The 17,727-nt window shown below is 43.8% G+C and overlaps 1 protein-coding gene across 1 annotated transcript in view; it reads right to left on the bottom strand.

The window, feature by feature from the left end:
* tyw1 (tRNA-yW synthesizing protein 1 homolog (S. cerevisiae)) overlaps positions 1-17,727 on the bottom strand; it is a 37,464-nt gene that overhangs the window by 12,991 nt on the left and 6,746 nt on the right. Inside the window, exons 8-14 of the mRNA XM_068584987.1 lie at positions 17,045-17,177; positions 13,249-13,301; positions 13,022-13,140; positions 11,156-11,265; positions 7,788-7,965; positions 6,176-6,311; positions 2,528-2,638 (exon numbers count right to left, since the gene is read on the bottom strand). Coding sequence (XP_068441088.1) covers positions 2,528-2,638; positions 6,176-6,311; positions 7,788-7,965; positions 11,156-11,265; positions 13,022-13,140; positions 13,249-13,301; positions 17,045-17,177 — 840 coding nt within the window. The remainder of the gene's footprint in view (positions 1-2,527; positions 2,639-6,175; positions 6,312-7,787; positions 7,966-11,155; positions 11,266-13,021; positions 13,141-13,248; positions 13,302-17,044; positions 17,178-17,727) is intronic.

Raw genomic sequence — 17,727 nt, 5'->3', positions numbered from 1 at the left:
TCTTTGCATTTAACCCATCCTTAGTAATTAAGTGTGAGGCGTCGGGGAGCAACTGGGGGTGCAGAGTCCTGCTTAAGGACTATTAGACATGAGAACTATGGGGAGCCCAGTGATTGAACCGCCGACCTTGTGGTTACAGAACGACCACTTAGCCCATGAGCTACAGCCGCCACATGTGCGTTTAAAGCAGTACGAGCTTGCCAAACTACTGCATTTTGCAAGCCACGACTTCACACCGTCTGCAAGCACCTCTACTGCACATGAGAAACAAGTGCAGACGGCTCACTTTGCACATTTGTCGAGCTGCAGATGCTCAGTAGCGATTCGGGGGTCGCATCGTGAGCGACACGTGCCGTTGTTCCTGCATCGGCAAAATGGCAAAGATAACACGTTATGGGACACTCACCCATAGCTGATCGGGCATTTTTGGGCCGTATGGAAGTCCTCACACATACTGCATGGAACAACTCTTTGGGGGAAAGGCAGGATGAGAACGAGCGGATCACCGGTTCAAACCAATTATCTTGCACCCCCGCGGTGGAGTGAAAATAGAAATCAAGTGAATCTCAGCTTAAGTTGACTTCAAAAGGTCAGGGATCCCTCTTATCTCTGCTATCTGAGGTGGAGACCATTACTTGTGCTGCTCTCTGAGTCCAGGCGCTGTTTAAAAAGGAGCCGATGATAAACTGCACATTTACAGAAGAGTACAGACAGAATACATTATGAAAGCAAAGAACTGAAGTTCCCAGTTTCATTATTTAGGTTTTATGCTCAAAGACAGTGGACTACAAGCAATAATGAAGAACAGCACCCTAAACAAAGGGTGACAAAGTGCTTTAAAAGAATTGAAAAAGTTCAGGTATCCCCAGACGTAACAATTATACAGGCCCTTAATGTCCACAGCTCATTTAGACAAGCTCATTAAAAAATGAAAACATGCGGGAGCCACTACAAACAAATAAATATTCATGACAGCATGAATTGATTACTACAGCTGCCGTACCACCAGACCTCAAAACTCATTTCCTCTGGCTCTAAGACTCCTTACCTCCACACACACACATACATAATAGCTTATTTTTGTGTATTTTTTATGGGTCGAAATAGGACTACTCTGAATTTCATTGTGCAACCCTGTAATATGGGGCATGGGGAGCGCGAATAGATGGAAACAAAGAGATCGTAATGCAGAGAGGGCAAACACTGGCAGTCATATTCAGATATGAAGCAGCCATACAAGACAAAGTCAGGTCTCAGTGTCAATATTCTGTACGAAGATAGACAGATAAGATGAGGATGAGACTGTTACTGTCAAAGTTCAAGGACTTTGAGAAAGTTTCATTGAAGGTCCGGCTTGTATTGTGCCATCAACTAATGAACACCTTTTTTCTATAAATTCTATTTACAATTTCTACCAACACATTGTAAAAAAATGTAAGCTACAATTCAGTCGAGCTTTGTGTATTCTCGAGCGTGTGATTTTGTGAAGATCTCCGGGTTCAAAAGCACTTTGAAAAAGTAATTGGCCTTCTTTGGAAGCCCTCTTTGCATCCCTAGACATGCAAAGAGGGCTTTTATCTGTGAACTATTAGTGACCGTCACGTCTGAAAAAGCTCTGAGTCGGCAAGTTACAAGAATGTAGACGTGCACGACCGGCCTCGGCTTCTCTACGGCGACAAGAAGCGCATAAGGTGGCACACAGGCTAGTAAGGGGTTAAAGGTCTTTTGTGTAATTAGGGATCTAGTTAGTTAAAGCCTCGTAGGCAAATACAACATTGGTTTAAATCAGAGTGAAACTTAACGAGTTAAATGTTGTCTTCTCTAGCTGGTGATAATTCAGTGGCAGCATTTGGGACCGACTACTTATCCGACACAACGACCCTTCAGCAACACAGCTGAATATTCACGTTAACTAAAATGAAATCCCTCACCAACAAGGATGACCAGAAACTTACTCGCACTCATAGAACCACGTCAATAATTCATAAGTTAGACAAACACAAGTTTGCTCACGCACAAAAGTGCACTGAAGCCCTTAAATAATTAAACGCTTTAGATTACGAACCAAAGTCTTTTCTGGCTCCGAGTTGGAGTAAACGTTTGTTATTCGTGGCCTTTTTTTTTGGGATAAAACGAAACTTATAAAATGATGAAGTTCAGTTTGAAAAGAGTTAGTTGGAAGCGTGCCAGAGAGACAAGAGAGGAGATGCCGACTCGCCCATTTGAAATATTTAGATATGCTCATTGGCTGAACCAATTCAATACAAAGCTTTCTCACTACTCAAATTCTCCTGGTTTGCTTTCAGCTGGGAATACATCAAACTGTAAAACCGGCCACTGGTACCGGCTCATTTGTTTCATGAAAACTCATTAATGAGGAGCACATGTGAACGGTGTTTGCCATCAGGAGGGTCAAGGGAGAAATAAAGAAAAAGAAAGCTGGCACAATGTTAAATACAATAATGGCACTGTGAAAATGACTGATGAATAACACAATCAAACATAAAGCCAGGCCGCTGACCCCTACCTTGACCTCGATAAAGTCCGGCTGGCCCAAAGCGATGAGCTCCGAGTAAGAAAGCATCTCCTCCACATTCCAGGCCTTCACCAACGTCAGTCTGTACACCGTCCTCTGTCTCTGGATGGACGGAGAGGGGAAATGAACGGGAGAATGTTGTCGTAACAGTGTGGAGCGCAATGTTGAGTCCTAAACAACCACATCCAGCAAAGACGTCTCATGCATCCATCATGTTACACATGAACACAAAAAACCAGCTCGGTGTTGCGCGACGGATCCGGAGCCAGCAACACGATTGTGCAACACTTCTGTCTCAATTTTTAGAGAAAGTTCTAATTGTTGTAAAAACAGCCGAATATGTTTATAGCTGAACTCTCAGAGACGTTGTACACCGTTACAGGAGGCGTTAGAACAGCGTGTGCTGCCATTAGCGAGGGGTTTGCCTTTTTGAGGTGGTTTAATCATCATATCGGCTCCAATCAGTTTTAAAAAACGCAGCAAAGAAGTAAAAAAAACCTCTTGAAATGGGAAAAGAAAAGGTCATGAAGTTGTTAACAAGCTTGCGTCGCTATCGGTTCAAACAATGGTGTCAAATCAAAAGCAGTTGAACAATGTTGCTCGCCATCATTCATTGCAACCAACGTCTCCTCCACCGGCAACACAGCAGCTCACATCCGTCCCGTCAACACGCCATTTTACGTCTTCTGTGGGTTGCACATGTGGAGGATTTCCCATGTTGATCTGAAGGATTGAGATAAGTTCCAATACAGGCTTTTTTTTCCATGGCATTTTATCTCACCTGTGACACATTTTCCAATTACATTTCCAATGATTTATTTAATCCAGGTGAAAGCCGCCGCCAATGTCCCGACTCACAGGAAGGAAGCAAGGTGTTAAACAAAATGAACAAAGATCTACCTGCAACCCAGGAACGGACGTGGAAGCAAACATGCAGATCCACGTCTCTGAAAATGCTGTTTTTATACATTTCAGAATCACATGTTAACTTTATTGCGACCACAAAAATGTCCACATTGATGCAAACATTGAAGAAATATTAAGTACCAGTACTTTATACTATATCAGTACTTTGTACAATTTCTAATCCATCTGTCAATACAATTTAAAAAAAAAATGTTTTCTGTTATTACCATTTTATTGTTTTTTTTATTACTTGTTTCTTTTATCTTATCACTATTACTTGTGAGCAATGCTACTGTAATCCTGTAATTTCCCCATAAAGGGACTAATAAAGGATTATCTTATTAACATAAATACAAGTAAAAAAATAAATCAGACTTTAATACGTATTGGGAAATAGTTTATACCCAATTTGAATTGATGTCAAGGCCAAGCGGACCTGCGTAAATAAAGATCTCTGCTCACAGCTCAATGCTGGAGACTTTGCTCGACGTACAGAGCAGCATCAAGAGGATTAGTGAGAAAGTGATGGAGGGGAAGAAAGACCGAAAGAAAGGGGCGATGATGATAACGTAGGACACGAGAAACAGACGACTCAAAGAAACCAGCAAACGGGAGAAGAGCGAGCACCCTTTGGCTCTTTTGGGGTAATTGGCCAGTGGAAGCAGAGCGGTAAGGCTGCCTCTGTTGCAAAGCCGACATCGAGGCATAACTCCATCAATCCCCCCCTTGAGCACTGTCGGGTGGGGGGGGGGGGGGGGGGGGGGCAGGTGGAGGAGAACAGAGAGGGATGAGCGCTAAGGAAAGGATGGAGATAGAGCCCACCGGGAAATGGAGACTTAGGACAAGGAGACAGAGGGGGGGGACGGACAGAAAGGGAAAGTTTATTTTTGGAAGTTGCAGTCTGACAATATGGTTTATCTGACTTGTACACGAACAGCCCTCTGAGACCAATTATTAAGAAGGCTGAATCACCTGAACTTCAAATTAAAACTTTTGGTCATGAAGCTATTGACTCAAAGAAAGAACATTTAAACTATTACTTTCCTTTTTATTCCATTCATACTTAACTATATGCCACGGTTATGAATATGGGCTTTAAAATGAACCTTAAGTGAAAGACAACAATAATAAGAGCTGGCAGCGACAATGAGCTCCTGTCCCATTATGAACCTGCTACTCAACTCACTCTTTAAATAAGTCACCTAAATAAATATATTGAAATACTAGTATAATAAATATTATGCAAGAAAAAGCAGACGACGGGATTTCTGCATATTTACAAGCTCTGGATTGCCAAGATGTCAGCGACGACCTTCATGTGCAGGCATCCTCCTCTGTACATGTGGAATGCAACAGCAATTTAATGTTAAATATAATTTATTTTACTTTCAATTATATAAGGATCAATTAGAAAGAAATACACACCTCTGGTGTGAACTCGCGTGAAACTCTGGCATAAAAATGACCAGTTTCCATACATTAATTTCCTGCCCCTTCTTTTATTTAGCTCTTTCCATCCCCCTCTCTCTCCATCCCTCTCTCTCCATCCCTCTCTCTCCATCCCTCTCTCTCCATGCCTCTCTCTCCATCCCTCTCTCTCCATCCCTCTCCCTCCATCTCTCTCCCTCCATCTCTCTCCATCCCTCCATCCCTCACCCCGAGGCGAGCTGGGTGGAAGAGCTCTGTAAACTGAAAGTAACAGCTTCAGACAATAAAAAGTACAAAAATTATGTGAAACGCTCAGAAAAATCAGGTGACATAATTGCATAACAGCAACGTTAACACAATTTACCTTTTGTTTGACAGCAATTATAAAAGCAATTCTTGAGATGGACATCTTCTTGAACTCTCAGACTGCGACGCATCAATGGAAATAATGAGATTACAGCAGCATGCCGGGAACGTGCCGGCGGGCTAAAGTGACTTTGCCGTCTGCCCTCGACTGGATGAACCTTTAGTCACTCATCTGCGATACCGACACACACCTAGAATCATATCCTACATTAGATATGTCTTGTTGGATGTTTGAATGGAGGTTGAAACATGGTGCGAGAGAGAAATCGACTAACGCTGCAAGATACTTGCACAGAAATGTATTTATCGTTTAAAAAAATGTAATTTGCAGTCATATTTGAGATTGAGGAGGCTGTGTGCAACTGTTTATGGTCCATAAAACTCTGATGACTGCATCCTCTCTTGTGATGAACATAACATTTTACAGATGTGACGCCGCGCTGGCAGAAATAGATCACCTTAACATCATAGTGTTCATTACAAAGCCATTAATCGATACAACCACCATGGCCTTGTTCTTTCGCTCAGCCCTGCAGTTATATTTGATATTTGCTCGTTGTTTAAATGGTGCTTTCGATGCAATCAAGCGCCTCTCTCCCTGACACCTCAAGCTGAGTGCTAATGCATTTGTCCATAGTGCGCTAAAGCGTTTAGCAAGAGGAAGGCAGCTTATCAGGGATAAGTGGAGTAGAGGTTCCTGTCCAAGGAACTTCACAGTCTGCGTCTTTCTCAAGGTCGATTTACTGGTGTCATAAAAACATGATGAGAACACGTTACTTACATATTATTAATTCGCAGCCGACCGCAACCGTTGTACTTTCCTCTTCCAGGTAACTTTGACTGAGCAGACACTTTGAGCAGCATCTCGATCCGCGGCATCGTGCCGTTTAACCCTCGCGTTCACCTCGACTTTCTAATTCGCTCAGCGGGTCAGCTCACCTTCTCTCCCAGGGCCTTGAGGCTGTCCAGGAAGCGAGGCCAGAAGTCCTTGAATAGCGGTCGGTCGATCTTCTTCAGGCTGTCCTTGGTGCTGGCGTCCACACTGACATACAACTGCGTAACCGGAACCAGGCTCCTGGAAATGAGAGGGAATTATGTTGATGAAAATATGGAACAGATACGAGGATCAGAAGGATCCAGTTTGAGAGAGAGTAGGGAACCTGGTGAGGAAAGGTAGTACAACACCTCAGGAGCATTTGAGAAAAAGGAAAACAAAGAGTATATTTTAAATGGACGACGCCACTGTCATCAATACATTTCCGTCCTCTGAGAACACACAAGTATTGTCAGCTCTCTGAAACACGCAGCTGTCCCAGTAATTTACATGCAACTAGAATTCAAACACTATGCCAAAAGCAACACATTCACACTGAAATGATGGTGAAATTAGGAGGTAGAATGAAAAACACAAGTGCTTCTCAGCAATACGCGTCTGAAAGAGCAGAGGACGCACCAGAAATGTGGAAAAGACTCACACGACCAACAAGCAGAGCACTGCCCTCTCATGTGTCTGCAGACTGGCGATCTGACGTTTCTGTACAAGAGGGGTAATTATGTAAAGATGCAAAGACAACCAATTAGTGAGGAAGAAAAGTATGGGAATGCAGCTATTTTTACTTTGTACAATCTCTATACAAGGAAACTGTTTGCCCCTCGACAAAGCTGCACTGGAATAGAGACTCAATAAGCTGCAGAAGCTCATCTCCAACCCGGTGGCTCTGACAGAAAGTAAAAAGATGTTTGACAGCTGCCATCCGCGGCATCTACCATCAGCCGGTGACGGGCGTATCAGCTATGTCAGTTTATGTCTTGATGATGACCTGCAAGGCTTCTGAACACGAGAGATTAGAGGTCAAAAGTCGTGTAGTCTATTCCAATCTCTCGTGCATGTTCTGGGTCTGTGCCGGGTCCAGTTGGACGCCCGGTTAAGATTCCTGAACCACCTCCGCTGGCTCCTCTGGACACGAAGGAGCAGATCTGAGCTCCTCACCCTCCGTAAGGCTGGTAACATCCACCTGCCAACGCTCATTTTGGCCCTGAGCCCCACTGCACCTTGCCATCTCTACCTGGACTGACAACGTGGGGTTAGTACATCCCTCAACATTTGTGTCAGCGCACAGCGTCAATAATGCAATAGACGTCTGCTTTGCAATGGCAATGTTGCTTTAAAAAAAAGGGACTTCAGAGGGGAATACAGCCACAGCGTTGTGTTGAGACAGAGTGCTGAGTCAAAGCAGTGCAGGGACACTCAGGTCACTTCAGTACGTTTCCTCCTCAGACACACAACCGTTCCTGTCGACGCTCACAAACGCCCTCGTTAAAGGACACAGCATCATAATTGCGGAGACTGATCCTTTGATCCTTGTTTCTGCGACACCCTCCTCCATACTTCATAATTCACCCCCCCCAGACTTCAAAGAAAAGAGCTTGCGAAGGCATAACACGCTACAGAAATGTAAATGACCACGAACAGATCGGCTGGAATATTTGTTACGAGAGAAGAAACAAACAGCGACGCAAACAAGTTGTGCGAGTCGGTTTCTGCCCGTACCTGATTTCCTGAGGGAATTGTGCATTGGTGACCAGGAAGCTGGAGATGCGGTGGGAGTGGAGGAGGCGGATGAAGGTGTTTATTTCGGGGTACATGATGGGCTCGCCCACCAGAGAGAGGGCGCAGTGCTTGACAGCCAGGCCCTCATCGTACCGCTCAGGTTTCACTCCGGGGACACCTGGAGGTGGAGAGAGGTCGCCGCTTATTAGCTAATATTTACATGTCGAGTCCACCTTTGAAAGGATGAATCCAAACGGGAAGGAACTGGTGTGATCGGGTTTTGAAGGTCTGACTGAGTCATTACAGCAGCTCATGAAAAATGAGCGGAGGAGAGGAGGAACTGTGAAAGTCTGTGAGCCTTGCGAGTCGGGCTCGAAGCCCAGTCCCTCCATCTTTTCCTCCCTCTCTCCGTTCCACTCGGGGGTCTTGGACCCAATTTTCAGCGCATTTACCTGCAGCCACTACAGGGTGCTGTAAAGAAAAGCTCAGCAGAAATTCTTGTATTGTTGTACATTTAATAACTATTGCATTTCAACTTTTAGATTACGGAACAATATTGATGAAAAAAAAACACTATTTATTTACAGTAAGAGTTGAATAGACCCCTGTAAGAAGAATCAAGTCTCAGTTTAGTTCTAGTTTAGTTACACCAGAGGAATGCCCAATCGAAGAAAGTCTACATTTGGATCTTGACCATGAGCCAACACATTTACAAACAAAATGACGAACCAGAGAGCGCTTTGCAATGGCCGCGACGACAAATTAGCAAACAACGGCCAGCTTTGAAACCCTGCCTGCATTTTTATCTCAACTGCAAACATGGAAGGTTTTGTGATTGCATCTTCACGGCTGTGCCGCCGACAAAATCCACTCACTGTGAACACAACCACCTGCGGCATGAAGAAGAGCCAGACGTGATGCAAGTCTTTATTTGAATATGTAGATGGGACTTGTGACCCGACGTCGTCTGCTTTTGAGCAAGTCAAGTCAAGGAAAGCATCAGTGAAACAGACAATATAAGCTTGCTTTCTTGCTACCAGTATAAAGTATGAAATACTGTCTGACATGACATACTTTTGATGGAGACAGGGAATAAACAAATAGTGAAGGCTTATGGTGAATAAGTTTCATACGCTGTCACGGGAATTTAATGGGATATTGCGCTTGCTACAGCAGATGCCATTTAAATTTAAGAGAACACGCAGTGAATCCTAATGAGGGGAATCTTTGGACTGATGCCTTCATATGCTTTACAAGATCCTCTATGAATTATTGATAGGCGTGTCTGTTACCGCGTTGCCTTTCAAGGACAAATCAAACCTCGCAACAGCTGCGAAGACAAAGACAAACTGTCCCCGAAGAGGATTCTCACTCCTAACAAGCAGCTGAGAGCAGCGCGTGTCAAATGTGTGAAACCTCATTAAACGGATACATCTTATGTATTAGTAATGGGAAATTCCATTACATTCTCATATAATTAACTCCCCTGTTTGAGGGCTTTGGGCCGCTGTGTCTTGATGGCGATCAAGAGGAGACAACTCACAATGAAGACCTTCGACACCCTCTGGACTCGACCTTCATTGTCTTTTGGTTTCAACATCACAGAAGGTGATTCAAATGTCATTATCCCCCAATTTGAGGAGTTCTAGTCCTTGTTAAGATGGCTGATGGCGAGTTAGCGAGAGATGGCAAACTTGTAGTGTGCGGAGTAGCACAGTTTGAGGGACTGGAGTGAGTCTTAATGAACAAAAAATGAAAAGGTGCCGCGTTGTTGTAGAAAGAGAATCACAGAACAATATATTTGACTCATAAGTTGACCTCGCTTCTGCCTGCACACAACCAAATACCGACATAAAGTAAACTCATGCGAGAGCACACACACAATACAGTTTATGCTGTTTAACTTGCCATCAACTCAAAGTATTGATGGATGAAAAAATGCATGATCAAACTCACTAGCGGTCAAAACATTTCATAGTTTAAGACAAAGAGAGCTTTCGCTGGAGCACCATGGATACTTGAAGTTGAGAGAATACATAAATAAACTCCAAGCCGAAAAGAGATAATTGGTGTCGTTACTAATTGTCCAATCGGGTGAATTGACAAAGCTCATGTGAAACATCTTTCTGTGGCAGATGTTGGTGGCTACCCGGAGCTCAATGACTTCAAACGTATTTAGATACCAATGATCTGAACAGACAACAGCTGGCCTGGAGGCAAAGAAGATGCTACTTCAGATTTCCGGAGCGTTGTTTTCATTCATTTGCACAAAAAACTCAACAGGTTGTCAGGACGACAACCTGTTTAATTACACTGTGGGTTTTCAGAGGCATTGTCTGTGTTGTTCACTGTGCAAGACATTTAAAAGAAACGCATCACTGTCAGTGGGAAAAGGAGTCTGCGACTGGAAAGAACATTCTGGAGGATGATGACAATACAAGCTTTCATTTTGCTCCAGTAGGTTTCTAATTAGACTTGCAAAGCACTTCTTTGTAAAAGCATCTGAAAATGTCTTTTCTGTATTTCCCTGAACAAACGTGTCAGCTGTAATCCCTTTTGGGACTTTTTTCCCGCCACTTTAAGTGAACTAAAAACCAGCTTACTGTCAACATACGCTCATCTGCACCATTGTTCCATTATTATAATATCAGGAAATTATTTTACATGATGGCGTTCATTATAATAAATCATGAGGAACTGATCTGAGAATGATATTCTCTATGAAGTAGCCCTTAGAGGAAGATATGCCTCACAAGTATTCGGCATCTGTATTCTTTCATGATGGGATCAGCAGGGACTTTGAGGCTGGAGAGGCAGCCTTCTGTCTGCAAGGTCACAGGATCCAGCCAGGCCATAAGAATACTTTGCTGGGAGCTGCAGTCCCACATCTTTCACAGTCTCAACGGGCTGCTCAGCCACAGTCATGTCACAAAAAAGTGTTACCTTTGCAGCACGCCTGTATATAGCACATTCAATTTAAAAAAAAAAAGAATCAATACATTAATCTATGAGAACTATAAACACCAGAGGCAGTTCAAAATCCTTTAAATCCACGTAGAATAAAATACATTCTAATAAGCACTTGTTTGCTTTAAGTCAAATTACTTTTCCTAAAACCTCAGAAGCTTTTCTTTCAGAGGATGATCACTAAACTCTTTTTTGGCTGAGCTTTGGGCGTCCAACGACGTGGCCGTCCTCAGCCAATGCCGAGTGCCAGCGGTAAGAGAACACGACCAATGGAGCCCAAAAACTGATGAACAGATGAACACACAGCTAGAGAAAACAGAGGTGTACCAAGAGATGGAGAGCAAACGTCACACATGCAAACATGAGCACGTTTGCATGCGTGACCTTCTAAAAAGACGAACCTCTGAACTGTCGGATCATGCCCTGGTGCTTCTCCACGGCGTCCTGCAGGATCTTCTCAGCGGGGTCCATTTTCCAGCGCCACTCTGTGCCCACGGGGTTGGTGTGATGTCTGTTGGCGTCGCAGGTAGAGAGACATTAACCAACGCCACTTTACCAGTTGTTCAGTGGCTGCTGGGACACTTTGGTCCACACTTTTCCATGCCACCTTTGTGACAGGACGCGCCAGATCGGCAATCAGCTGTGTCCACACACACACACACGTGTGTGTGTCCACAATTGAAACCTGCCTGATCGCACAACAATCGGATTAGTAGAATCTTTGTTTATTTAAAAAAAAAAAAAGCCACCAGCAGTGCTCCGATAGTTTGGTAATAAACCCATTTTCCCGTAAATTCTTCTTATTTTGTTAGTTGAAAAGCTCAGAGACGTCGGTTTTTCATCAGCAGTAACTAAATCTCTAAAAAACACCAGCTATGGTCTGAGTGCTGATGCTTTTAAAGCTTGTAAACTGGCTACTGAAATAAGCTAGTCGAACAAGACTCTCTCTCAAACTCCATCTCTAGTCTTGCATATTGAGTTTCTCATGGAAGTGTAAATAACAAGCAGCACACGTGTCTTGAACTCTGCACCTATTGGGTGTGAATAACACCTTCCGACTGTCTAAGTGCAACAACAAACCCTGAAGGCTGTCAGACTGTCATTTTCAGTCTGTCGCACGCGCGCACACGCACCAAATCTAATTCCACCTGTTGCCGCAAAGAGGTGGCCGGTGAAGGCCGCTGTGAGGTTACATCTGTGCCCCTGAAATTGCTTCCTTCCTGTCAGGCCACATAGCCGTCTCAACAGGAGACTGGTGCATCTGTGGTGACAGGGAAGCAGTTTGCCACGACGACCTTTCGGTGCGCGACGCGGTCACCTTTTTCAAATGGAGTGAAAAAAGTCCCCAGTGTCTCTCCGCTGTCGCGATGAATCAGTGTCCACCTTTGGGCCTCGCGGTCATGCCTGCCATTCGTCTTCTGCGCGTAAATCATTAACCAGTTCACCGCTCATTGTACACGAATGATCTAGGCTAACAAGGTAAACAAGATGAGGAGAAAGCAAAGCATGCACGCAATCCCAGTAAGCGAAGAAACGCTGATTACTCTTGCAGCCACATGTTGCACTCTTAAGAAAAAGAAAATCTTTATTGTATAAATAATCCTGTACTAAAATCTGTTCATCTTCACGTGCTGCGATAGATGACGCAGAGTTCTCCAGTGGGTTTCTAAAGCTCGATGGTTCATCACACACACGCTGTCATACGAAACCAAAACTGTGTGTGTGCGCCACTTTGCAGCGGTCCAATCGAACGGGATGGATTAAAATGATGTCCCTCTAGAAAACTGGATGTTCTGTGAAACACATTAGGGGTTTCAGACTCATCTGCAGTGTTCGGGACGGCCTTCATATGCTCTCAAGTCTGTGCCGAAGGATTTAATGCGGATGCTCGGCCGTCTTCATTTAGCAAGCATTCAAAGCAAATCAGTCGTATGTGATAGTCTGAACCAGACAGCTTTGTGCAACAGATGAATTCAGAGTATCTGAGGTCTGACTGCTGGTTTAATCTGAGCCAGGTGTCCTATGGCGGTACGAGTACCCCTAGGGCTACTGTGGAGTACTGCAGGGGTTATGTGAGATATTTTTTAATGCATATCTTTAAAGCATGTTTTTTTATTATTATTCTTTTCTTAATTTAGAGAAAGAAATTTCCACCTGGGTAGCAGCTACATACAAACCCTCCCGTTTCATGCCTCTCATTCTTAACCTGATCTGCAGACGCACAACATTGTAAATCAGAATTAAAACTTCATCCTTCAGGTACGTACCTCCAGCAGAAGACACACTTGTTGGCGCAGGCGAGGCTGGGGGTCGTCTCCATGCAGCGGTGGGACTCGATGCCGTAGAAGGTGTGCTTGTAACATCCCCCTCGGCCCCGCAACATGGACTGATCCACAGAAAACAAACACCTCTCATGTGATTCGTGCAGTTACAAATTGGGGATTTTTTTTTAATTAGTGTCAAGTCATTATGGACGAGTCAACACCCCCGTTACCTTGGTCCATCGACAAAGCTTCACTCCTGAGTGACTTCCAATGAGTTTGTAGCCTGGAGGGGAGAGAGAGAGGAACATGTGAGGAGAGCAGTAAACGCCTCTTTGACCCAGAGCCACGTGGGCCAGATAAGTCACACCGAAAAAAGTGGAGATCCAAATCTGTCTGAGCGGGGTTCATCAGCAGGGACATCCTCTGGGGTTGCTGAACGACTCCCGTGAAGCCACTCAAGGGCACGTCGGCAGTGGGAAGGAGAGGAATGGCCGTTTCAAACGCTCCCGTCGGCACAGAGGGAGGCTACAGTCCTTCACAGGTCTGCCTCTCCATCTTTTCACCGCCGCGGCCCTCACGCCACTGGCGACACACGGCCACGCTTGGGTGAGTCTTTGCAGGCTTCTTCGTTCCTTTCACACCTCTGTGACGTCTGTAGAAGAGAATAGCTTCATCTGTCTCACTTAGAGCTGGAACATGGTATCGGGACGGCTTCCAGGGGAATCTAGAAGGGCTCACTTATTAAAAAAACCCAACAAAGAGACTTGATGCCGAACTCAGGTGGGAGCTCTTTATTGTGACGCCTTTTTGCAGCTGAAATATCCAATGAAAAGCACAGCAGGATACGGGTGTCAGTTTATTGCTGGATGAGTCAAATACAAATATAATTCATAAAGGCTGAACGGGGGAAAAACTCATGTTTTGATGTACCAGCTGAATGAAAGCATTTGCCGTTCTTTTCAGCTGACTAACACAATTATATTCCTTTGTCGTCTGGATTGAAGAAAAAATAAGTTGGCACCAAATTGTTTTTCCACCCGAAAAAAAACAAAGACTGACGAGCCCACGTCCTGCACTAACCTTGCTCCCAGCAACTGCAAGACGCATTAAAAAAAATACACAACAAGATTGAGGAAACCTCGGTAAGGAAGTCGCCCCGCTGGCGGTTTGTTTAAGCATTAATGAAAAGCAACGTTTCCCTCTCTCGTGTTTGTTTGGGGAAATCGATTTCCAATGCCTCCGTATCCTTGAATGAGTCGAGGGAGAGGCTCGGGCCAAGGTGAGGGGAAGGTGGTTGGAGATAAATGTCTTTCCATCTCCTCTGTCAATGTTGTCTCTGGGAAAAGGCATCAGCTGAAGGATTGTGCCAGGCATCAATATTTGAAGGGGGCGGGGTATTGTTGGAAATCACCAGGAGGCATCAGAACAACAACACGGCCGGATAGATCTGCAATTCAGGCAATTCAAGCACGTGCACAGGCGTTCAAGGTCATGTGGATGGAAAAAAAAAATTACATCAAGTCTCAACATGCTCACATCCAACAGTCGATCTGGAGGAAAATTTGAAAAAAAAATGAAAAAATGAGTTTCTGACTTGACCAAATTCTAAAAATCGGTTCATCTTTTGAGCTCCAGGTGGCTTTTTGTGACAGATTTAAAGAAATTTACTGCAGGAGGTCCCCAGACAGCTTGCATTGATCTTTAAAGAGGACTTCAGTTTGCCGTTTCAAGGTAGCGCGCCGCGACAGACAGCTGCTGAAAGGAAACAAGTCCTTTACCCACAAGCTTTGGATCTGAACAGAAGAAAAACGCAACACAGATCGACTCTCCAGTGGGCCAACTGTGGACTTAAATAACTTGTAATAAAAGACATTATTGTGGATTCCTCAAACAATTTATACTTTGATACTCTGTCCTCCACCCTGAGCTGCCTGAGGGAAATGAAACGAGCAGCGATGAAATGTGTTTCATCAAAGAGAAGAGACTGTTTTTCTCTTTTCAAGATCAGCCTAATTTGTTTGGAGGTCTTTTTCCAGCATCTCACAGGAACTAGTGTCACAAATAAAAAGTGATCAAAAGGGACATAATATGCGTGTAATGTTTCAACCACACGTTTACCTGCGGGTAGGCCACGATGATTATGTTAATGACTTATCATACGTTGTTTGGATCGATCAATCGTTTCTGCTGACCTGCCGGGTTTTCCCTCTATTGAAGCCCATTTGTTAACCGAGCCCGGGAGTCCATATCACTGCATTTATTTACATCCCAATGTCTGAATATTGTTTGAAAGTTACGTGCTCTTTGAGAGAGCAGACTTTTGCGTTATTATGGAATCGTATTTTCATTACGTCAGTGACGTAAAATGGTCCAAAACTGACAATAATATTGTTTCATTTATATCTGAGACAATATCTGGTCCGACGAAGGTGACCGGACGATGTGAATGATTTAAATGTAATTTAGACATAAAGTTTTGCCCGTTACGGCGATAAAATACCTATTGCTCATTGACAAGATGCATGTGCTCCAACCCGTTACCATGGCTATTTGAAACGGACATCTCTTCGTGTATCATCACAAACAAACAGATTTCATGTACAGTCTGCTGAAGCCCAGCAAACCATTTTGATAAATGTGCAGCATTCTGTTCAAATGTTCTCGGACGTTACACAAGCGTCTGGATGGATTCTGCATCCATGTCAAGCCGAGGAAAAAAAAAAAAAAAAAAAGGGCTATACAGGAAAACGCAGCCTTCCAAGACCCAATATCATTGGAACAATGCCAAAACTTTCATCCTTCACTCTTTCATTGCACATGAAAGAGCCCGGCTCTGACTGTTGCCAGCATTAGCGCCATGAAGCAGGTCAACATTTGGCCCGGTGAAGTGAAGTTCTGCTCACAGAGTCCTATTTATAGAGGAGTTGTGGAAGCCAACAGTGGGGGTTAATTGGCTGAAGATGGCTGGCCTTTGTCACGCTGGTGAACAGACCAAAAGGAGAAGAGATGGCGAAACGTTTCAGACGGAGCTAACGAGTCGCCAACAGAGACTCTGAGCCTTTAAGTGAGGCGACCGCCTACACGGACACTGCATGTGGCTCCACTTACTGAGACCTTAAAAAAGGTGCAGTATCATAAAAGCTGAGCCACACTCGCCACTCCAGACTCGACTTCAACACATCCCAACTTTTCATTACAGTCTGGAACAAGGACTGCAGCTTCAGCATCTGATTGACCTGGAAGCTGCTCGACATCTAAATATTCTGTACGCATGTCTTCTCAGTCAAAAGGGGTTTCTTCCATTTATATTTCATTAATTTGGAAGAGATTTCTCTTTCCGAAGCGAGTTTCAAAGGACATAAGTCCTGAGATAAGTTAGTGATATTGGGATAAATCAATCAGTGAAGCGACCTGGTAGCAGAGTGTTTGCAGCGCACGCCACACTGCTTAGATTTATTTATTGTTTTTGGCTGTTCACACATTGTTTTTTCTTCTTGCATTATAATGAGGCCATAATAGATTCCAGCCACAGTCCTGAGCCGCAGCGCGCTGTCGCACGCAGGGATTATGAAATTAAAGATAAAGGATTCATTTATTTTTTAATGGAGCAAACAAATCTGATACTTTGCTGCGGGTCACACCGCTCCGTCAAAAGTTCAAAAGCAGCATTTGTAAACATGATATTCTTTATTAAAACACAAATTACAAAAAAACTAAGACTCCTCTCCTGGACACTTGATATTTAAATGCTAAAAAGTTTGAAAAAAATAACGTAAAGTTAATTATAACTTTGCTGCCCTTGTGGAGACAGAAAGGTTAAGGATATGCTGACAAGCAGCTGCTCTGTAATGTCATTTCTGTTTAACTGCAGAGCAGCTAGCTAATATGAATGTATTATCCAGACTCACTGGTGACACCAGCAGATGCTCTTTTGGAAATTGACAAAAATCCCCCAAAACATTAAAAAAAAACACTTGCAACTTCCTTCCTCTCCCCAAAAAGAGTCAAAATCTCCATTTTCCTCACCTTGTTTCGTCAGCGCTACTCTCAGGGCCGGGGTGATCATCTCTCTTCTTTCATCCTCATCGTCAATCTTCCTCACTCCGTTCACCTTGGATAGCTTCACCATCTGGCCGTCGGCTCCAGCCTCCTCTTGGCTCTGTGGAGACACAAAACTCAAAGTCACACAACTATAATTATAAAGTAATAAAACTGATGTTATAAATGATACAAAAGAATGTAAAAAATAGGTAAAAAAGTGTTTTAGCAAGTAAAAAAAATAGTGTTTAAATATGCAATAATCAGTAAACTTTTAGTGCATTTGAAAGAAATCAAACGACCCAAACAGACGAAGTCATCATGTGTTAGGACATTGTCCCGCACGCCACTTCAAAGTCCTGAAATGTTGACGCTGATTAATCTGCTGCAGGACGAGAGTCTTAAAAATGACCCGCAGTGGAATAAATTTCCACAGAAAACTGCAGAGATCTTTTTAAACTTTAAAAAGTAGAAGACAGAAGTCCAATATGTGTCGTCTTGCTTGCCCGAACTGATTTGATGCTCACCACTTTAAAAAAAGTTAAAAGCAGCTTTGTTTGATGGTGGATCTGACTGAAGATTAAGGGTTGAGATGCTGCAGTCCTCGTATTACTTTGTGTGCCAGATAATCGCTGCATGACAAGATCCTTTTTCAATAAAAGGGACATCAT

The sequence above is a fragment of the Clinocottus analis genome, unplaced genomic scaffold (genome assembly GCF_023055335.1).
Source record: "Clinocottus analis isolate CAN_PGR_092001 unplaced genomic scaffold, fCliAna1.0.p SCAF_2, whole genome shotgun sequence".
NCBI classification, from domain to species: Eukaryota; Metazoa; Chordata; class Actinopteri; order Perciformes; family Cottidae; genus Clinocottus; species Clinocottus analis.
This window is presented reverse-complemented; position numbering and strand designations above follow the sequence as displayed.